Source organism: Callithrix jacchus, chromosome 4, assembly GCF_049354715.1.
Source record: "Callithrix jacchus isolate 240 chromosome 4, calJac240_pri, whole genome shotgun sequence".
NCBI lineage: Eukaryota > Metazoa > Chordata > Mammalia > Primates > Cebidae > Callithrix > Callithrix jacchus.
This window is the reverse complement of record NC_133505.1, coordinates 23,231,689-23,255,229: the sequence shown is the minus strand read 5'-3', so window position 1 is coordinate 23,255,229 and position 23,541 is coordinate 23,231,689. Positions and strand designations below refer to the sequence as shown.

The 23,541-nt window shown below is 42.9% G+C and overlaps 1 protein-coding gene across 24 annotated transcripts in view; it reads left to right on the top strand.

The window, feature by feature from the left end:
- RREB1 (ras responsive element binding protein 1) overlaps nucleotides 1–23,541 on the top strand; it is a 203,226-nt gene that overhangs the window by 142,402 nt on the left and 37,283 nt on the right. For all 24 annotated transcript variants that reach the window (XR_013533775.1, XR_013533771.1, XR_013533776.1 and 21 more), the window contains 2 exons: nucleotides 19,819–19,963; nucleotides 20,570–20,706. Coding sequence is in view for 15 of the 24 variants with exons in the window: in XM_078368417.1 (XP_078224543.1) it covers nucleotides 19,819–19,963; nucleotides 20,570–20,706 (282 nt within the window). In the remaining 9 variants the exon portion in view is untranslated. The remainder of the gene's footprint in view (nucleotides 1–19,818; nucleotides 19,964–20,569; nucleotides 20,707–23,541) is intronic.

The following is a 23,541-nucleotide window of genomic DNA, read 5'->3' as shown; positions in this document are numbered from 1 at the left end:
GCCCGGCCTATTCTATTCTATTTTGGATGTTAAACTACCCTTTTTCCTAGGATATAATCATTTTCATGTTCGTGGATTTGTTTTGTGAATATTTTGTTAAAGATTTTTAAATCTGTAAATCTGTATTCCTAAGAGATACTGGTCTGTGGCCTTTTTTTTTTTCTTGTGATGTCTTTGGTTTTTGTATCAGAAAAATATGGCCTTATAGAATGAGCTCTAGGAAGCATTACTGCTTCTGTTTTTTTGAAAAAGTTTGTGGTGAGTTAGTATTAATTATTCTTTAAATGTTTGGTGGAATTCACTAGTGAAGCCATCTGAGCTTACTAATTTATTTACTGATTTATTTGCCTATTACAGGTCTGTTCAGATTTTGTTTCTTTTTTTGTTTCTTTTTTTTAATGAGAGAGAGTCTTGCTCTGTCACCCTGGCTGGAGTGCAGTGGTGCAGTCTCGGCAGTGGCATGATCTTGCCTCTCTGCAACCTTGGCCTCCTGGGTTCAAGCAATTCTCCAGCCTCCCAGTTACAGGTGCAAGCCACCACACCTGGCTAATTTTTGTATTTTTAGTAGAGATGGTGTTTTACCATGTTGGTCACGCTGGTTTCAAACTCCTGACCTCAGGTGATCCTCCTGCCTCAGCCTCCCAAAGTGCTGGGATTATAGGTGAGAGCCACCACATGTGGCCTCAGATTTTGTGTCTTCCTGTGTCAGTTTCAGTAGTTTGTGTCTTTCTAGGAATTTTGACTATATCATAAAGTAATCTAATTGGTTGGCATACAATAATAGATAATGCCCTTTTGTAATCCCTTTTTTCTGTAAAGTCAGTAGTAATGTCCTCTTTTTCATTCCTAACTATAATAATTTGAATCTTCTTTTTTTCCCCTTAGTCAATCTAGCTAAACATTTATCAATTTTATTGATCTTGTCAAAGAACCAACTTTTGGTTTCACTGATTTCCTTCTATTGGTTTCTGTTCTCTATTTCATTAAATTATTGTTCTAAACACTATTATTTTCCCTTTTTCTGCTTTCTTTAGGTTTGGTTTGACCTTTTTCCAGTGTTATAGCAAAGTATAAGGCTGGATTATGGACTTGAGAACTTTTCAAATACAGGCTTTTATAGCTGTACATTTTCCTATAAGCATTGATTTAGTTGTATCGCGTAAGTTTTTGTATGTTTGTTTTCTTTTTCATTCATCTCAGCATATTTTCACATTTCCCTTGTGAGTTCTTCTTTGACCCATTGGTGAGTTAGAAGTGTGGTGTTCAATTTTCACAAATTTGTGACTTCCCAAATTTCTTACTAATTTCTGGTTTCATTTCATTATAGTTGGGGAAATTCATTCCATTAATTTGTTACTGATTTTAAGTTTTGTTCCATTATAGTTGGGGAACATACTTTGCATGATTTTAATGTTTGTGAATGTATTGAGGCTTGTTTTATCACCTCGCATATGGTTTATCCTGGAGAATGTTCCATCTGTTTGAGAAGAGTGTGTATTCTGCTGCTGTTGGGTGAAGTGTTCTATAGATAGGCTGTTAGGTCTAGTAGGTTTATAGCATTGTTGAAGTCTTCCATTTCCTTATTGATCTCCATTTATTTTTATGTACTCTATCTTGTAAGGATTGTATAATTATCCCATTTTACAGATGAAGAAAGGATGAAGTAATACCACTAAGATTTGAATAAAGAATATCTGGCTTCAGAGGCCTTTTTTTTTTGACACAGTCTCACTCTGGTGGCAGGCTGGAGTACAGTGACTCAGTCTTGGCTCACAGCATCCTCTGCCTCCCGGGTTCAAGTGATTCTCCTGCCTCAGCCTCCTGAGTAGCTAGGACTACAGATTTGCGCCACCAGGCCCAGCTAATTTTTGTATTTTTAGTAGAGACAGAGTTTCACCATGTTGGCTAGGATGGTCTCAATCTCTTGGCCTTGTAATCTGCCTGCCTCCACCTCCCAAAATTCTGGGATTTTAGGCATGAGCCACTGCTCCTGGCCGAGGCCATGCTTTTAACTGCCACAGGTTGCATACCCCATATCCAAAATGCTTGGGACCAGAAGTGTTTTGGATTTTGATTTGTTGTATATTTTTGTCTTGTTTGGTTTTTTTGGAATATTTGCACATACTTAATGAGGTATCTTGAGGATGGGACACAGATGCAAGTCTGCACACAAAATTTATGTGTGTTTTATATACACTATATTAACATAATCTGAAAGTAATTGTATGCAGTTTTTTTTTTTTTTTAATGGTATCTTGCTCTGTCACCCAGGTGGGAGTACAGTGGCAGGATCTCAGCTCACTGCAACCTCCTCCACCTTCTGGGTTCAAGCAATTATCCTGCCTCAGCCTCCCGAGCAGCTGGGATTACAGGCAACCACCACCACGCTTGGCTAATTTTTGTATTTTTAGTAGAGATGGGGTTTCACCATGTTGTCCAGGCTGGTCTTGAAGTCCTGACCTCAGGTGATCTGCCTGCCTTGGCCTCCCAAAGTGCTGGGATTACAGATGAGCCACCATGCCCACAAAGTTATGTAATATTTTTTATAACTCTGTGGGTGAAACAAAATTTTGACTGGGACCCATCACATGAAATAAGGCATAGAATTTTCACTTGTGGCATCATGTCAGCACTCAAAAAGTTTTGTTATTGGAACATTTTGGATTTTAGATTTTCTGATTATGACACACAGACTATATGTGAGAAATAATTGATGTAGCTTTTGTGTTACTTTGCATGAGAAGAAAAGCACTCTTTCACTCTTCTCCTTGTTCTCAACACAATTCTGTGCTGTTATAGAGTGTTATTTTCGATGTTAAATTCTTCTGTCATTCCACTAGCATATTCTATGTATAGTAAGCATGGGATAGTTTTTGGGGCAACCATTTTAACTGAATTTTATTACTGTGTGCTGTTCAGTTTTACTGGGATAGTCTTAGAAATGATTTTGAATTTTTCATAGCATAGCCCTTGGTATTATTCTAAGATACATTTCTCATTTATGGTCATTGTATTTTGGAGTTGTTTATAATTTTTTTAAAAGCAGGCATTGACCAGGCACAGTGGACCACACCTGTAATCTCAGCACTTTGGGAGGTTGAGGCAGGAGGATCACTTGAGGCCAGGAGTTTTAGACTAGCCTGGCCAACCTGATGATACCACCTCTCTACTAAAAATACAAAAACTTAGCCGGGTGTGATGGTGTGTGCCTGTAGTCCCAGCTACTCGGGAGGCTGAGACACAAGAATTGCTTGAACCCCGGAGGTGGAGGTTGCAGTGAGCCGAGATCTTGCCACTGCACACAAGCCTGGAAAACAGAAAAAAGCAGGCCTTGGAGATACTTGTTGTGCTAAATTTTGGTTTTCTGGTACTGATTTTATTTACCATGAGCCATCTTGATTCAGAGGAGAGAACTAAATTGAGCTAAGTTCTAGTCTTAGTTCTGCAGAATTTTGTGGAAATCTCTTAATTTTTTTTGGCACTTTAACAGAATGTCTTAGTAATAAACTTGGACTAAAATGTAATAATGTAAAAAGGTTCTGACAGTCTTTACAGTGTACCATGGACATGCCCCAGGTAGAGGAAGTTTGAGTCTGTATTGTTAGAGCTGAAACCACCATAATGACAATCTAGGGAAGTGTTCCACTACTAGCTGTTTGATCCCAGACAAGTTACTTAATACCTCTGTGTCCTAATTACTTCATCTGTAAAAGGTAGTATTATCCGTACCTACTGTATGGGGATGTTGTGATGATCAGTAAATATTACATGCAAAGCACTTGGGGTTGTGCTTGCTTGTTAAATGGTCCATATCAATAATGGTAAATATTTGTATAATGCCAGATAATAAATTAAGAGCAATTTTTTTTTTAAGTTTGCTTGTTTTACTTTTTGCCACACTAAATCTGTAATTTACTGTAACAATATATTTGAAGTATTGGGGCTTATCATACTACATTTATTATGTCTTTGCAGAAAGTTGCAAATAATGGGTTAAAAGAACATTTGGGTTTTGGTAAATCACATAAAAGTTATTACCATTTCATTTGTTAGCAAAACTGTACTTTTGAAAAAAATTATAAAAATGTGAGAACACTTACAAAAATGTGCCAGAGAGAGTGGAGTTAGATTTATTTGCCCCAGTGGATCTGTTCCAGAATCTGAGACTCTAGTAGTGAGCTTGTGATCTCTCCCAAGCACATACCTGTAGGCCTGTTACATTAATCAGGGGCCAGAACTGCCCTGGGATGTGTGTGTAGGAATTAAAACGTGTAATGCAACCCAGGTTGTGAGAAGCATGGAAAGAAATCGGCCGACTTGTGAGGGTTTAGTGCTTAAGATCAAAGTTTTTTTTCTTGTTTGCCTTCCACTACCACTGCTTTCTAAGGTCTGTTGGCACCTGCTGGGAGTGGGTAGTGCACAGGAATTCCCTCATGGGGTCTCCAGAGCCGATAGTAAGCTGAGGGATCAGAGAACCTCTGCTTCGGCTTCCCAGGGCACCCACACCCAGGTACCTCTGTTCCATCTTGTTTATAACCTGATTGAGACTCTCTCTCAACTGTGCCAGTTTTGTCTGACATGGCCCTGTACTCTGATTTTTGGCTCCTTCCCTAAGGGGTACAGATTGGGTAGGGCCTCTGCTGTGGCATGATTCTCTGTAGCGTGGATTTCTGGAGTTTCGTTTCTCCGAAGGCTTGATTCCACAAGGCTGGTTTGTGCTATACTCCTTAACAGCACGGTTGACGACCACACAGCTCACCTTTCCCCATCCTTATGCTCACCGCCTGCTCTCTGAAGCACCCGTGGGATGCACACCTCCGTGTATGTGCACACTCTTCCAGAGGAGCCTAGCCCTCTGGTGTTGGCTGCTTGAGGCAGATCTGGGCTCCACACCAATTTTTTTTTTTTTTTTTGCTGAAACACTCAGAGGGCCTCACAACACAGGCTCTGAGGGCTACATCCTTTTAAGTTTCAAGTTACTCTTAGATGATATTGAGGTGCCTTTATAGAGCAACTTAATCTATTTCCTTTGGTTGTAGTCATTTTATGAGTATGTGTTAGTTATCTGTATTTGTAATGCTATTCAGTCTTTTCTGTGGAGTTTATCTTAGTTTTATAAGAGGATCCTCGGTAGAATTGTTATATTGGTAAAATAAACTTCACAGAATGAAGGTAGCATATTAAATTATGTGTCGTTATTGACAGTTGGTTTGTAGCACTGATAAAGCCTATAACTTCTTATACTTTCTTCCAGTGAATAAATTTACATGATCTTTTAAAAGTAATTATATTTTGGCAATTAGGGTAGGGAGATGAGAGTGATGCTAATTCCAACTTATTTTGAGAAAGGTTAGGGCAAAGACCTTTTTAATTTACTACTGTATCTGTTATAGCTTTGTGAGTTGCCACTTCCCTATATGTGGATTCTCATGTTTTTGAGGTTTGAAAATCCTTTGTCCCAAGCCTTTCTAACCACAGCTCAGTTGCTGAGCAGAATAGTAGGTTTTCATCAAGTACAAAACATGTATCACGGAAACATCACCGTGGCTCCAGCTTTTAACTTCCCAGAACTCTTTATCAGTTGCTCCCACGTTGAAAATTTGGATTGAGTGGTGCTTGTCTTCCAAAACAAACTTGGGAAACTGAGCCAGAGCACACCTCTGGGAAGCTCAATGTAGGAAAAAGGGCACTGAGCTTTGCAATTTGCAAAGCTTGTTTCAGAAAGTGCTGGGCTGCAAAGCTGTGAAGAAATGATACTAGAAACAGAATTGAAATGTGCCTCATTTGGAATAAAGCCTGTCTCTAAAATTGGTATTGTTCCTTTAAAATTGCTTTGGGAAAATAGGAAATTAATTTTTGCTTTGCTCTTTATTTTAGAGACTGTAGACTTTTAATTCTAAAGAGTGTTGTGGAACATGTGTTACATTTAAGGACATGCTTAAGACCCTGGCAGGGGCAAGCTTTCGTGACTAACTTCATTTATTCTTTGAAGAGTAGGGATGTGTTCTGATTTCATCTGTCATTCAAATGGTGAAGATGAGCAAGGCGTGATAAAGATGGGCCAGTACTTTGGGAGGCCAAGGTGGGTGGATCACTTGAGGCCAGGAGTTCGAGACTAGCCTGACCAACATGGTTAAACCCCACCTCTACTAAAAATACAGAAATTAGCCAGGTGTGGTGGCACATACCTGTAATCCCAGTTACTCAGGAAGTTGAGTTCACTTGAACTCGTGAGGTAGAGGCTGCAGTGAAGCGAGATCGCGCCACTACACTCCAGCCTGGGTGTATCCTTTATCAGCCCTGGCCACAGACCTGGACAACAAAGCAAGACTCTGGCTCAAGAAGAAGGGGGAAGATGAAGATAAATCTTTGTAACATCACCTAGTTGTTTTGTCGCAGGCTTTTTTTCCTGCGGCTATAGGTATGATTTTTTTCTGTTGCCAAGTATAGGAGACATAGGTCCTGAGGATGCCTGTGGACATCAGGATAGGCTTCAGGAACAGAGGCTTATATGTTCCAATTATGCTTGAAGAAAATATTAGCTGCACAGAAATGTGACCTACTCCATGATAAATGAGACCACTAAGGCTCTGAATTTAGCATACTACTCTCAGATGCTTTGGCTAAGCCAGCCTTTGGTGCACAACTGCACTTGGGTATCTGGAACAGGTGGCCAGTATTAAATGAGAGGAGCAGAGAGGTAACACAGTGTCTCTGAAAGCAGGGGACAGTTGCTTCTTTATTCTCAGTGCCCAGCAAGAAGAAAGGTCTGTGAACTTCCATCAGAGTCATACCAAGTTTCTGAGGACACCTAGCTCATTCTGGCACTTGCTGCTTCTCAAGGGTGGAGGTAACCACTCAAAGGTTCAGTCAGTCCCACCTTAAAAATTGTCTCATAATCACCAGCTCCCTGTTCCTCCTGAAATATTCTTCTGCAGGAAGGAAGGTATCAGGACAGTTCACATGGGAATAAATTATTTATAGGATAAAAATCTGTGGGTCACCCTGCCGAAGACCGTGTGAATGTTTTGTTTCCCTTGAAATATTTCTATGGAAAGGAAAATCTTAAAAGCATTTCAGTTGTCTACATCCAACAGGGAAAGACAAATCAAAAGCAAATGTCCTTTAGGGATGCTCAAAGATCTTAACACATTTAACTCCACTTAGAAGGTCATAAATGTTCTGTGCAAAGACTGTTGAGGGGTTTGTGTAAATGTGATTTTAATGGGATATACGTAGTCAGCATAGCTGTATGAACTATATATATATATCCATATATATATCTCCTTATATGTGTTAGGTACTTAGTGAATATTTCGTACTGTAGATTCATCATGCTAATACTTGGGTATCAAAGCAGTGCTCAGCGTATGTTAGTACTCGGAACACTAAAATAGACATGGGTATAGCTTAGGAAGCTTTTCTTTAACAAAGGCTGGAACTTCTCTTTTTAAGCAGATAAAATATACATAAGTGTAATATCCTATCCCATGATCATTCCACTTCATATGCTTTTCCTCTCTTGAGAGTACACCTTGGTAAGAGGCTCATAATCTTCCATTTAGAGTGGACATTTTCCACTAATTAAGACATGAAAAAGAGTGCACATTTACAAATCTCTTTATCACAGCAGAATGTCTGGGCTACCAGTTCCCCCAATAGCGTTATTAAGCTTTCACCACACAAGTTTATTGATTATATTTGAACAAATTTAGCCTTTCTTTGCATCTCATTGGCTGGATTTGAAACCTGTGTGCTTTTATTTTTACTTCAGTAGTGGTTTAAAGAAGGGTGACATTTTCTGTGGTGCTTCTGAGTCCTCTGATAGCTCTGCCTAACTTTTCTGGCCAGGGCTGATAAAAGATACTCCCTGGAGTGGTCAAGAGCCTCAATTTCTTCATCTTTAGTAGGGGTAACGTTTACTCACAAAATCCGTTAGAAGGATTAAATGCTGTTACATAGACTTAAGTCTCTGGCTCAAGTTAGGTGCTCAACAAATGGTAGTTCAAGGCTTTCCTTTCTCTTCTCCCTTAAGATATTTAACCCAGCAGTATCTACTAGTTCGGCAGGTGGATTTACTAAATGAGAAAAGAGACGCCCTGCTTCTTAGCCACATATGCTCCATTTGAAGAACCCAGGAGCCTGGTAACAATGCTGTGTAAGAGTAGCTATGTATTACGTGCTCAATTTCCATGGCCAAGTTGTGCAAATCCTTATTATTTGAACACTTATTTTTTTTAATTGCTTGTTCTATGATGTTTACGTGTGTGTGTGTGTGTGTGTGTGTGTGTGTGTGTGAGTGTTTGGTTTTTTTTGTGCGTGGTGTTTTGTTTTGTTTTTGAGACAAGGTCTCACTCTGTCTCCCAGACTAGAGTACAGTGGCACCATCATAGCACATTGCAACCTCAACCTTCCAGGCTCCAGTAATCCTCCCAAGTTGCTGAGACTGCACAGGCACACTCCACCATGCCTGGCCTGTTTTTATACTTTTTTAGTGTGGATTTGCATTTATACTATTATAAGAGATTCTTTGGTTCTTTCCAGAATTTTTACTTTGCATTTTAGAAATCTGTGAATAGTAGAAAGCTACCACTATTGTCTATGGAGAAAAAGAGTAAAGTGTGATTTGTCACTGAATTTTATTATTTAAGTAAGATAAAAAGTGTAAGAAAATTCTCAAAGCTTAAAGTTGGACAATTTTAATTGACAGTCTCTTGTGTAATCTGATTTTGTTTGCTAGACTTGACCTTCCTCAAAATATTTTCCCTTTTACTTTGTGTTTGTTTTTTTCTTTTCTAATGCCCTTTAATAATTAGCACAGCTAATTTTGTGTGTGTGTGCGCACTTTTTTTTGAGATGGGGTTTTTGTTGCCCTTGCTAGAGCACAGTGTGTGATCTCAGCTCACTGGAATCTCCGCCTCCCGGGTTCAAGCGATTCTCCTGCCTCAGCCTCCAGAGTAGCTGGGATTACAGGTGTGCGCTACCATACCCACCTAATTTTATATTTTTATCAGAGACAGGGTTTCACCATATTGGCCATGCTGGTCTGAAACTCCCAATCTCAGGTGATCCACCCGCCTCAGCCTCCCAAAGTGCTGGGATTACTAGTGTAAGCCACCACACCTGGCCCGTTTTATATTTTTGAAGGAATATTTGAAAAACCTACTTGTGGCAGATGCTTACTTTTGATTCAGAATTTCTTTCTGAATTGAACTGATCCAAGTTGAAGTTCATTTATGCCAAAGAGCATAACAATCATAAAACTGTCCAAGCACATGGATATGTTAAACAACGATCAAGCCTTTTTTGTTTTACCACTGGTTCTCAAATTTATGATCTGATTCATAGTTTGTTTTTTTTTTTATCATTTGGCCAACTAATAAGTTTTCTTCTGTTTTAGCAGAGTTGGTGTTTGTTAGTTTGTTTTTTTGGAAAGTAAGGAGATGCAAAATAAATTTTATCTTTAATGAAGGCAGTACAGTATTTTTGACATGTCTTTTCAAGATATTTCAGTAGCTTAGTCTTACCAGGTAAAACTGGTGAACGGCAGCAGAATCTGGAACATCGTGCTTGTCCACACTTGAACAGCAGGCAGTGGTGAGAGTGAGAAATTAGGTCAGGGAAGGTAAGGGATGGGCTTGCTGGGGGTGGGATGAGGAGCAGGGACCTGGCCTCTGCTCCGGAATGCAACATGCCCTGGTGTGCTCCCCGACCATGCCCCTTGTCTGATGCACTGAGAACTTTGAACAGGTTCTGAGTATGTGTCCAGTTTAGTTTCATAACACAAAAGTGACAAAGTCAAGAGGAAGAGAAGAGAGGGAGCCTAACTTCCAGCATTAAATCACAAAATGAAACCTGCAGGGAGCTGGCAGCAGTTCCACCGTAGCACTTCACAGGGCTTTATACCTTCATTTTTCCACCTTTGTTTAAATATCCAACCTGTCCGACCTGTTCGGGCTGAACAAGCTAGTGCTAGCAAACACTGAAGCATGCCCACTCACTGTCAACCTTTTTCTGATGTGTTAAGGAAGGTGATTAGTGGCAACATTGCCCCCCACTCCCAACCCCATCCCACCTTCCCCACTGAAACATGAACAAGAAGCACAGAAGTCTTAGTCTTTGTATTCATGACATGGATCCTAATCTCACCTTTGGCACGTCTGTGTGCCTGTGGGCTATCCTCAGCTTCTCTTGGGGCTCTGGGATGCCTAATGGAAAGGTTGTTGGCCTTGAGCAGAGAGAGATTTTGTATTTCCTTAAACCGGAGATTCAGTTGCATAATGAGTTCATTGGTCCTGTGGTGTCAGCACTTAATTCTTCCTCTTCATGCTTATATAACCCAGCTTGCTAAAGAGGACTGTTGTGCCAATTTTATGGGCAGGAATACTGAGGTCTGTGATGCTGCAGTTTCTTCCTGGGCTCTCCTGTCCAGTTTCTGTTGGTAGATGATGTACTGCTGCTCCCTTGACATCTCTGGAGAACAGAGGCCATGTGTGTACCGTGTCCGTCCGTTTTAGATAAAAGTGACTGTAAACAGCCTTGGTCGTACAAAAGGGCTCTGCTGCCCGGTTGGTCTTGGGAGATGACATTTCTCTTTGGATTCATTTATATTCGTTCTCTCACTGATCTTGGTTCCCCTTTCCTTGCCAGCAGTTTCTCCGTGGCCCCTAAACAATATAACACAATATCCCCAGAGTGGATGGCTTTCCTTTTTCACTGTGTTCCTTCCTGTACCCGCCCACTGCACCTTCCACTTTCCTCGTGGGTGCGTGGTCAGCCATCTGGGATGGCTCCGCCCGCGCATTTCTTGTTCCTCTTTTGGAACTAGCTGAGGAGTGACAGTGACTTAGCACTGCCCTATCATGAAGATAGTCATCTCTTCCTCCTGCACAGAAAGTGAGTAAGAGACTAGGTCCTGTCTTCTTGAAGACACCTCAAGCGATATCTCCCTTCAAGCTAAAGTGGGAAATGGCCCCTGTGACTTTGGCACTTCCCTCCTCCCACGAATCTTAGGTGTGGGGTTTGGTGTGTATGGTTTTAGCCATTGCTCTGGGAAGCTGGTCTCTGGAGGCTGGCGATGGCGTCCCTTAGAGGGGACACCTCTAGGCTCTTGAGGTCACTTTGGTAATGGCGACTTCAGTTGCAGCTCCATCACCTGAGATGGGGATATTCAGCGCCCCTCCATGGAGAGGCCAGCCGTGGATGTGGGATTTGGACCCAGACTGCATGTAAACGTTCAGGAAACTGAGGGAGGTTAGCCTGGGGACGAAGAGGCCATAACAGCACAGCGGCTGCCCTGAAGTGTCTAAGGCCTGTCTGTGGGAAATGGAAGCCTTCCACTGATGTCTCTGGACTCACCCAGGGAAGGTCCTGGCTGTCCAATTGCAGCTCCATGGAAATGAGAGTTCTCTTTGGTGAGAAAAATGTCAACTTATCCAGCCTCTGAGGTCTTTTGTTTGTTTTTCAGAATGTCCGATTTTGTATGGAAATACGTACTATGTATTTTTGTGGATTTTATAAACAGGTATGGGGACCAAATAACATATGAAGATTTATTTTAGCAAAACATAAGCAGGCAAGGGAAAAAGACAAAGCACAAGAGGATGTAAAGTGTTACTGATTCAAGGGTAGGGCAGTGAGGAATCATGTTTAAAGATTTTTAAAAGGTTGTTGCTGGTTGGGCTGGGCATGGTGGCTTATGCCTGTAATCCCAGCCCTTTGGGAGGCTGAGGCAGGCAGATCACAAAGTCAGGAGTTTGAGACCAGCCTGGCCAAAGTGGTGAAATCCCATCTCTACTAAAAATAAAAAAGAATTAGCTGGGCATAGTGGTGCACGCCTGTAGTCCCAGCTACTCAGGAGGCTGAGGTAGGAGAATCGCTTGAATCTGGGAGGTAGAAGTTGCGGTGAGCCAAGATCGTGCCACTGCTGCACTCCAGCCTGGGCAAGAGTGAGACTCCGTCTCAAAAAAATAAAAAATAAAAGAAAAAAAGAAAGAAAGAAAACGTTGGTGCTGGTTAATGTGGACTGACTGCCAGCACCTCCCACCCCCTACTGGATCTGAAAGTCATGAGAGGAGGAAGGAGCTGTCATCCCTCCACTCTGAGCCCAGGAGTTGGAGGCTGCAGTGAGCTAGGATCACACCACTGCACTCTAGCCTGGGCGGCACAGCAAGATTCTGTTTCTAAAAAGAAAAGAATATATATTCAGGCATTGTAATTCTAGCTCAATCCATCATTAAGGAAGTATCTGTACCAAGAATGTAGAAGGGTCTTTACCCAGGACCAAGATAGAAAAGGAACTGCCATTCCTAAACACTGCAAATGAACCTGAGGCAGGAGACCAGAGATGGTGGTCCAGTCTAGAGAACCGTGACCCCACGCCTGGGGTTGGAGAGAAGGTCTGGGCTGACCAGCAGTGGAGATTGAGAGCCCGCCAAAGCGTTTTCTCACAAGGAACATGAAAACAAACCCCTGGTACATCCAGACTTCAAATTAAGATTCTTTCTCATAAAATTTTATTTTATTTTTATTTTTACTTTTTTAAGATGGGGTTTCACCATGTTGGTCAGGCTGGTCTTGAACTCCCGACCTCACATGATCCGCCCGCCTTGGCCTCCAAAGTGCTTGGATTACAGGCGTGAGCCACCACGCCCAGCCCCCTTCTCATAAAATTTAACTGTATCCTTACAATGGCGCCACTGGAATGCTATGCTACAGTCAGCAGAGAGACATTCTCTGCTCTGTGGATGTATTGCCCTGGTTTTGCTGGGAAAGGAGGGCTTATAGAGAGGAAATCTGTGCTGTGGAGCATGTGGTCTTATAGACACCTACCTGAAGGGAGGCAGTAGGAATAAAGCTCAGTATCAGCTACGGAGCTTCACTTTGTCATGGCCTCTTTGGGCCACATTGACCACATCAGAGGCTGTGGGATCTAACTGGCCAGTGATGGCAGCTGAACTGTCCAATGCATTTCACCAGGAGTATCCCGAGAGTCCTGGGAGCCACCTGGCTGACACATTCCCACAGTGAGCCTACAGACAGCGGGTTTACACTTCGTGCCAGGCTGACTTTAGATTTTTCTAAGAGGGCTGGCTTTGGGGTCAGCACAGGTGCTTACACATCGTCTAACCTTCCTCCACACCCTGGCACAGCTGGTGCAACCTGCCTTCCAGACAAGCATGACTGAACCCAAACAACACCTGAATTACTAGAAGGTGCCTCTGCACTTTACAGGTGGGGCCACACCAGGAACTGTTCTGTTGCCGCCTTGCTCCCTCCCCCCACCCCCTCCCATTCTTTGTCTGCTCTCCATCCCCCGTTTGCTTGCATAGAACTCGATTGGCATTACAAGCATCATCCACAGCCCTCCACCCTGAACTCCTCTCCTAGGCATTTGTTATGAAAACCTACAAACATCTTCCTAGAGACGTACTTTGGCCAGAAATGTAGGTTGTGCAGCTGCGGGGGTTCTTATTCATTTCCTCTGTTTATCACAAGGCTTTGTTAGACAAGAAAAGTGAGTACCAGGTACGGATGCGGGTGTCTGTCTCCCCCGGTTGCCAGACTCTGAACCTGTTGTCTTCAGCTTGGCGAGTTCAGGGCCGTGCCAGCTGTGCTTTGTGTACAGTGTCCTGACGAAGTGACTTTCCTTACACTGCCATTCACTCAGAGGATCAAATAAGTCTGCTCCTCCATTAACAGACCTAGAAGAAAATTGAGACTGAAAAGTTAGCAAGTACCGGAAGTGTCTAGGTCTCTCCTGAGGTTTATCCTCCACATGTAAATTACATATGGGAGAGCTTGAAGAATGTCTGAGACCTGCTGTGAGGGCAACCATGACTAAGTAATCTTTGGTTTGGGTCACATTTAAACTTGTTGAGAGTTTCCCAAAGGATTTTGCCCCTGAAAGAATTTTAAGAATGTTAAATTTCCCAACTTTTTGGTTAAGCATTTATGCCTGGTAAACTGATGCGGAGACTGCTGGTATACTGGAAGATGAATCTTGGAGACGTTTAATGCTGGTATCCAAAAAATGTCCGTGTCCTGGTCAGTTGGTTAACCGAACCTGCAAACAGTGTAGAGAGCTGGAGAAATTCACTATGATCCCACGGTTCTCACACTTAAGCAAGCTTCAGTATCACCTACAGGGCTTGTGCAAGCCAGATTGCTGGGCCCTAACCCAGCACCTACCAGTCTGCAAGCCTGGGGTGGGGCTCACGGAGTTTTATTTGCATCAAGCTCCCAGCTGGTGCCCATGCTGCTGGTCAGAGCCCTACAGTGTGAATGCTGGTGTTCTGCGAGACTGGCAGGACTGTCCTCTTTTTACCAGTGTGGAAACTAAAGCTGAGGTAGCCCAAGATTCTCTGGAGTCTCCATGATTACTAGGTGGCAGAACAAAGATCTCACATCTCAAATGTGTCACTTCTCAGAGACCACCCAGAAGCTTCATTGCATCACATGGTTTCTGTCTATATCGTCTTTCCACCCAGATTCCCGATTGCTACTCAGAGCAAACCAATGCTTGAATAGCTAAGAGCTTTACCCCATTCCCAAATTTCATGACTTAAATAACTAAGAAAGGTCAGCAAAAAGTTCCTGTATTTGGAACTGGTAAGGAGAACATTCAGGAAGGTAGGGAGGGTCAGGTTTTAGGGACTGGTCTGTCTCCCTAGAGTTATTTACCAGTCTTCAGCCCTAGCACAGGGTGTACTCTTTGGTTTAACTCTGATGTCTTCAGTATTCTCACAGACAGCCCACCCTACTAAAATGGACCATCTCAAACTTTAGAAAGCAAATGATTACACTTGTGGGAGAAAAACAATTTAAGTCGAAAATCAGCATCTACTCCTAGATTTAAAGTAGGTTCTGATCCATGCCAGAAAGTACTCAAGATTTTTTTTTCCAAGTTTAAAAAAATCTGTAATATTTGTGTTCATTCATCACTGTAAAAGCCTCTTTGGGTGTTATGAGTAGGATAAAACTTCTCTTGACTCCAAAAATTCTGATAAAATTCCTTCCTTAGACCATAGTGTGGCAGGATTTCTACTGTTAAAGTGTCATGCTTCCAAAAAAAAAATTACAGAATTTTATGGAAAAGCAGAAGCATACTTTGATTTTACATTAGCCTCTCTCTGCAATGAGTATAGGTGTTGTTATGAATTCCAATAAGAAAAGATTAACCCATGTCCTCAGTGTTCATTTTTGGGGTGTTTTTGATTGAAGTCCCTTCATTGTGACAGTGTTCACAATCTCGTGTCACGTTTGCTCACACCAAATCCTAGCAAGACAACTTACAAGGTGTCCTGGAACCTGAGAATGTATGCTGTGGTGATACCCTGAGTGAAGCAAACATTTTCTACATACACTTCATTCCTTCCCTTTTGTCCATTCAGGAATTCAACAAATATTTATTTATTTGTTTATTCTTCACATACCAACACCTTTGTGCTACCAGGGCTCATGCAGAGAACAGCAGAGACCTGGTTCTTGATGTAATGGAACTTACTTCAATTGAGGGTGAGGGGATGGTGAGATGAGTAAAATACGTGATACCTTCAGCACTGCTGTGTGCTGTGGAGGAAGGAACACTGAATAGTGGGCTTGAGAGCATCTACACAGGTGGGGTGTGGGGCCTCAGGGAAGGCTTTGCAGGAGAGGTGCATGGCACGATACCTGGACCGTAGGAGCCAGGCTTGGGAAGGTCTGGGGTGCAGTTTTCCAGGCAGAAGCAGCAAGTACCTGAATGCCAGAGGTGGGAACTAGTTGGACATGTTCAAGGGACCCACAGGGACTAGTCTGTCTGAAAGGGCCTTGGGATGGAAGAGGGCAGAGTGCTCTACTATTGAAGTCTAGGAGATAGGTGGAAGCCAGATTTAATTCTAAGAATGGGACTGTCAGAGGAATTTAAGCAGGGGAGTGGTATGATTGGTCCTGTATTTTAGACATTCAGTCTGGCTGCTGGATAGAATATGGACAATAAGAGAGCAAGAGGAAAAGCAGAGTGGTCAGTTTGAGATACTAAGACCAGCTGGTGGGAATTCCTGCCATTGCTAGTGTTTGTGCAGTGTATCCATTGGTGAATAATAATGAACTGTGAATCCCTATATATGGATATTTGCATACCTGTCCAGTTATTAGACCTTAAGACAAATTTCTAGGAGTGGAATTACTGGAGTAAAGAGCATACATATTTAAAATTCAGATCTCTGTTGCTCAGCCACTTTGCAGAATGGCAATCACTCATTTCTACTCCCACCAACGATGGAAGAATATCAATTGTCTGAACCACACCAACACCGAATATTGTAAGACTTTCTCACGCTTGCCAGTCTGGAAGGTGAAAAGACGCACTAGTCAAGTGCAGAATGGAGGAAACGTGGTTTGATAGCAGTCAGTGAGGGAATCGCGGGGATCGTGATTGACAGCAAACTTGGTAGGAACTGAGGATATAAACACACCCAATGGAACCCACCCAGGCTCCCTTTACATAGCTTCTGGGGGTCGTAGTGCCAGCCATGTGCCCTGAGCTGTCAGATTACATCCAGACTGGAATTTGCATCTGGAATCCAGCATTTCATGAAGGATACCTGTACACTGGAGAGCATTCCAAGATTACTTAGGACCAACATGATTCCACAGACTTGCAAGCAGAGCTTAAGGGGGTTGTTCTGTTTTGAAAAGAGAACACATTACAGAAATGCAGTGGTCCTCTTGCACTATTTGAAGAGCTGCCATGCCAATGAGAACATAGACTGATGCTATAACACAGCATCTCCCCTGAGGACAGACAGATAGACATTAAAGCAAGGACAGAATTTCTGACTCAATGTAACGGAGATGATTTTAACAATTTTGAACAGCCGGTGAAAATGGAGAAGTTCTTGTTGCTGGAAGTGTCCAAGCAGAACTAAATGGTGATCCCTCCAGTCTGCTGTGGAGAGGGACTTTCTGTGCAGAGTAGGGGGTTGAATCCCATCCCAGCTCCCATCCAGTTCATGGGCTCCTTGTCTTTTATTGACTCTCAGGATGCATGGAAATTAGACAGATTAGCCCTTGAAATCAACCCTGAGAGAAAGATAGACCCAAGCCTTCTAAGGATTAGAATAGTCTCTTCCCCACCATCCTTGCTTTGTTTTGGCCACACCTTGAGGGGAAGGGGCCATTAGTGTCTCATCATGATGATTCTGGCTCTACTTCCTGTGAGCTTTTGGGAGGAAATGAACAGCTCAAGTTGCAGCTTCTGTTGTTGGAGGTCAGGGAAGCAAAGCAGGAGTCAGGGTGGGGAGAATCTCTCACTACATCACATCCATTGTCAGACCCGGCCAGACCTCTCCAACCCTGAATTGAGGTCATCAGTGCACCTGTGGCTGTTGCTCATTATGCGACTGGAAGGACAAAGTGGGAACTTGGCCACATTGTGGCCAGTAGGTGGGGATTTTACCCTGGAATGGAGCAGTGCTTGTGCTTTTACACATGGGGGTCTCACCCCCTTCTTTCTCCTGTTGAAGTTTGATTAGAATTTGGTAGTAACTGTGCCACCCGTGGCCACAGTCCACCAAAGAGGGAGTGTCTGGATTCAGGTTATATCCCTAAGATTGCAGCTGGTCATCCAGAATGGAGTTAACTGACTGGTGTGGCCTTGGGAGATGAGATAGGTTGGGGTTGCGGGAGGAGCATGAGCTCAGAGTCGGCGCGTGTAGGTCGGCTCAAGCTCTGACGGTATGGGCAGGTTGGCCTTCCTGGACCTCAGGTGCCACATCTGCACAATGAAAATAATGAACTAAGATTCCTACTAGGCCCTCACTAAGTGTTAGCCCCAGTCTCTCCTTTATGAAAACAGCTTCTCTCATAAATCCCAAGAACAAAATAATAAAGCATCATTTTGTATTTCTATAAATATTGTGTCATATGATTCAAAAGATAGAGCTTGAAATGGGCTTATGAACTGTTTATAGTTGTCAGCCTCTAATTTCTAATATTCTTGTATCAACTGTAGAAAAGGGTATGGATGTTGTTAATTTAATTAAAATTAATTTTGAGTAATTTATTGAAAGGGCACATTTGATGATAGTTTAAATCTCTTATAATGCTTTGTCAGCTCTTTCTTTAAAATGAGCACTTCTAAAATTGGAGTGTCAAAATCTTGCCAGCCTTTCTTTTTTGCTCCTAATGCTTGATACTAAGAGATGGACCCCTCAAATCATAATCACTTTGGAATAGAGGTGGTGCTGAAACAAAGCTATTTGTTTCCATTGACTTTGTCAAGGCTTTAGGAGGCCAAGAACTAAATAATGGTTGTCTGTGATTCTTTATCATTCTATTTTTTTTTTGAGACCGAGTCTTGCTCTGTGGCCAGGCTGGTACAATCTCAGCTCACTGCAACCTCCAGCTCCCAGATTCAAGTGTTGCTCCTGCCTCAGCCTCCCGAGTAGCTGGGATTAAAGGCGTGCACCACTACGCTCAGCTAATTTTTGTATTTTTAGTAGAGACAAAATTTTACCATGTTGGCCAGGTTGGTCTCAATCTCCTGACCTTGTGATTCCCCGCCTCAGCCTCCCAAAGTGCGGGGATTACAGGGGTGAGCCACCCTGGCTGGCCTTTTTGTTGTTGTTGTTGTTGTTAGACCAGTTCTCAGTCTGTCTCCCGGGCTGGAGTGCAGTAGCATGATCATAGCTCACGGCAGCCATGACCTCCTGAGAGCCGAGATCATGCCCCTGCACTCCAGCGTGGGCCACAGAGCAAGACTCCGTCTCAACAACAGCAAAAAAGAAGGTACAGCTAAAAAGAGAGCGGAACTTCTTTTCAGAAGGGTAACGGGATAGCTCATGAAAAGTTTGCTGTCTTTGCCTGCTCCAGAGAATTTCTCAAGCAAGAGAATCCTATAAAATATTCATAAAAAGCTGTGGCTACAGTCTTAAATATGGCACAGTTCAACCACAGTTACATGATGATGGTAATGATGATTGTCATTGGCTAAACTAAATTATTTTTATGTTGCAAAATTGAGAAATTAAGGCTGACTATTCATTTGTAATATCATTCTTTCCCATATATCTTGGGACCTTGTTCTTAGAATGTTTGTTTTAGAACTCAATAAAGTAAGGTTACTTAAGTCAGATAATCCATAAGACTCTTTCTGGAATAGACAAACATTTTATGTAACACTTTCTTATATGGGTAGCCTAGTCCTGTAGATATTATAGTTACCGCATGTAACTTTTTCATTCCATTGTCCAAGTTACTCTTGTGATCTATAAATCCACATAATACTATTAACAATATGGAACTGCTTTCAGGTCTTAAACACTCTGGACATCTGCTCTGTTAGCATATCTCAAATTTGACCACCAAAATGCTTCCAAAGGCAGACGAGAGATGTGTACAACAGGTAGATGGGAGGTGGGTTCTAGGGACAAGGGGAGCATTATCATGTAGTTTATGAACTAGTGGAACAGTTTAGGTATCTGGGAATTCTTTATTCTACAGAGTTGCATGTCCTAAAATAGTCCTTTTTGTCTGTATGACTGGAGCAGGTCACCAGATAGTTTGTTTTCATCTTGTTAATGCGAGTTAAGTTCATGAATGTCTTCCAGTGAACAGCAAGGCATTGAGCAACACTTTTCGATAGCACTTGCAAGAACTTTAAGAGAGCTTCAAGGAGATAATAGAGTTTTAAAAATGATATAAGTCAATTATATAAATTATACTTTATATATCTTAACTAAAGAAAATTTAAGTACCAATGCCTAAATATAAAATATTAAAAACATAAATGAACTTTTTTTGTTAGATCACATTGTGTGTGTGTGTTTTTTTCAGACATATGAAGATCCATGAGAAGGACCCTAACAGTGCCACAGCCACAGCCCCTCCATCCCCGCTGAAGCGTAGGCGACTTTCCTCCAAGAGGAAACTGAGTCATGATGCCGAGTCAGAGAGAGAAGACCCAGCACCAGCTAAAAAGGTCCTCTTGGCTCCCAGCACAGATGTGCCTGCTCATGGGACTTTTGTCAGAAATACCACTAATCTTTATTTTCGCAGTGTGGAGACTTGGCAGACATCCATCCTAAGCTCTTAACCTGTGTTTTCCCATACTGTTTCTGTAAAGTGTCTAAGAAAAGACTACCAGTGTGCACTTCCTCTTTGGAGCCCCTCTGCTGAGCCCAGAGTTGAAATGAAGAGCTTTTGCGATTGTTTCCATGCTTTCTACATGGTTTTCTAGCTAAAATGGAAGCTTCATAAGCATTCAGGACTCTTTTGTCTTTATTTTTTTTTATTACCAGTGCCTGACAGATAAGAGGTGCTGCATAAGTACTTGTCAAGTCAGTGGATGGTTGGGTGGGTGGGTGGGTGGGTGGGTGGATGGATGGTAGGTGGTGTTCTGGGGGTATTTGTTTTGTGAATGAGTGAGTGAATGAATGAATGGTCAGGTCCTTAATAACCAGGATTGGATAATGCAACCCTTGCCTTTTATTATTGTAAATCTGTGGATTTAGTGTTGGTCTCTCTTCCAAAGCCATCCCATGTGGGAGACCTCCTTCGTGACTTCACTTTTTTCCTTTTCCCTCAGATGGTAGAAGATGGGCAGTCAGGTGACTTGGAGAAGAAGGCTGATGAAGTCTTTCACTGCCCAGTATGTTTCAAGGAGTTTGTGTGCAAGTATGGACTGGAGACCCACATGGAGACCCATTCAGATAACCCACTAAGGTAGAAGAAAGGGTGAACTAGACCTTGTTCATTCTTGTTTCTCCTGGCATGTGACATGTTCTGAACTTCCGTTACTTCACAGTGGGCTCCAGTGATTGAACTTGTGCACAACAACACTAGAGAGGCAGTTAAGGAAGTACTGGTGTGGAGAAGAAGTTGGCTGAGAGTTGTCAGAGGGTCTCTGTAGCTACGGGATGTTCACATGGTTCACTGTGCTTTCTTTCTCTCAGCAAAACCCCTTGAGTAGTCACCAGTGAGTCCCTGAGCACTGGGGAGTCTGCTATCACAGATGCTCTTGGACAACAGATAGATTTTCTTTAAAAAAGATGTTGCAACTCAAATGAGTCTTAGCGATGGGTGGATATATGGCCTAAACAGGGACAGCCCACGTGTTGGATGCCCCCGGCACAGCACTAGTGCATCATAGGCACTTAGAAGTGTTTGAACTGAGCTGGACCTGATAGCACAGAAACCTGAGAAGCCATTTTGGGGTAAGAGAAATTTCTGCTTAGTTCAGGACACTTGGCCAAAAATGGAGCCTGATATGTTTCAATAAAAAAGTAATAGGTGATTTGCTCTGCCATTCAGCTTGAATTGTAGGGGCTTCCCAGCTCCAGTGTTTCTGATCCTCAGCCTTGCCAAGCAGAAAACATGGGTAGTGACAGGACTTCCCAGAAAAATTCAGAGGGCTCATTTTTCTTTCTCTACCTTCTCTGATAACTCATCAGGCAACCAGTCCTTTGTTCTTAATGAATTGATAGATTTGGAAGTTTTTCCTAGAGAATTGCCATTTTTAAAATGTTACTGCCAGAGATTTTACGCATTGAAAAGAACAAAGAACCACTTAGGAACCTCTGCTGTTGTTGAGAGATTTGAAAGTAGCCCATCCTGGAAGTCACACACAGCTGCAGGGTCACAAGCGTAGAAGGGGCCATATACTCATGCAGCTTTGGGTTTTAGAAGACAGCTTGGGAATGCAAGAATTTGGGCATCTGTTTGCCTGAATCCCTGATATATGGACCAGATTTCCTTCTTGAGGACATGTGTTTAGCTGTGACTTAGAATAGGAAGGTCCAAGCAAGCTAAAGACTTATGTTATAGAGAAAAGCCAAATTGTATGGTAACCTGATGCCAGGTCATATATGATTATCCTTAATCACATTATCCTGAAGTTTTTCTGCTGGGGAGGGAAAAAGGAACTCATGAAGAATTTAAACTGCTGAACAATTAAAATGCTATGAAATGTCTTTACGGAACTCCCCAGTCTCAAGAAATTGCCTGATCATTCAGATGGGCCCAGACTGGTTGTCAGGCCTGTACCCTACTCCTTCTCTGCTCATACGGGACCTCATCTAGCTACATCTGAACCGGTTCTCTCATCCTTCAAATTGAAGGATGGTAGGGCCAAATAATCCTTATGTTCATAAAGCCTTCTCTCTCTTTTTTTTTTAATTGAGAAAAGTTTTGCTCTGTCGCTCAGGCTGGAGCGCAATCTCAGTTCACTGCAACCTTTGCCTCCTGGGTTCAAGCAGTTCTCTTGCCTCAGCCTCCTGCATAGCCGGGATTACAAGCTTGTGCCACTATGCTTGGCTAATTTTTTTTTGAATTTTTAGTGGAGATGGGGTTTCACCATATTGGCCAGGCTTGTCTTGAACTCCTGACCTCTGGTGATCTGCCCCACCTTGGCCTCCTAAAGTGCTAGGATTATAGGCATGAGGAACTATGCCCAGCCCCAAAGCCTGTCTCTTAACAGTTGTTTTATTCTGTCTGCCAGGAAAAGGTATCTGGCTCCTCCCTGTGTAGGCCCTCTAGCTCTGAGAGATTTGGGAAACTTCACAGGTTCAGGAATGTCCACAGCATCCCCAGGATGTGGGCTTGCGGTGGGTGATGAATACTGAAATAGTTCTATAGATCAATGACCTGAGTGAGCAGAGATGACATTACCAACTGAGCCTCCCAAAGAGAATCATGAGCAGAGGCAGAAACAACACAGTGGACCCCAGCTCCTGCTCACGTTCCTGCCCAGCAGCCTTCAGAGCCAGTGCTACAGTGAATATAAGCTGTCTCTGATCCCCTCTGTATACTTTATCTCACTTCATATTTTATTCTGTGATCAGATGTCACCTTAGGAACCATTATTTACTCCCTTCTAGATAGATTTATTCTATGGGAAAAATAATGTGGCTCCCACAAGAGATTTCTGAGCAGTCCAAGCCCGCATAGCATGGTGTGTGGCAGTGATAGAGGCAGATCAGGTGTCCCCTTCTGAAACGCTGACCAGGGTGAGGGGCGGGTTCTCTTGGAGCAGCCCTCTGAAAAGGACCTGCTCCAGGGAGAGACCAGGCTTCCTCTGCAGAGAGGTTGGAGATGGGCATTGCATCAGACGCTCATCAGTTTTTTCATGGTTTGGATGGACAGGATTTGGTGAGTGATTAATCCACGGTGATGATAGGGCTGGTGGTGTAGACAGGCTGTGAAGTTGAACCTTCAGTCCTGCTTTTCCAGCTAGCACACCTAGAGGATTTTCTTCACCTGTTGATTAGTAATGCCTGGTGTTTGGTGAGGGGTTGGCTGAGGCAGTTTTGTTGCCTGGCAGGGACTTTGGTCCCTCTGAACAGCCTATCCTTTTACTGGCCCCACAGCTGCAGCTGAAGGGTGGCCTGTAAGAAGAGGTTGCCAGGCATCCTTTGTGGGGGCACACAGGCCGCCCCTACCCTGTGGCTCTATCTATAACTGTTGCTAGGTGGGGTGGGGCTGGCATCTGGAAACCCAAAAGAGTTGATTACAGAACATGGTTAATGTCCTTTGCTTCTCTCTGCTCTGCTGATCCCCGTA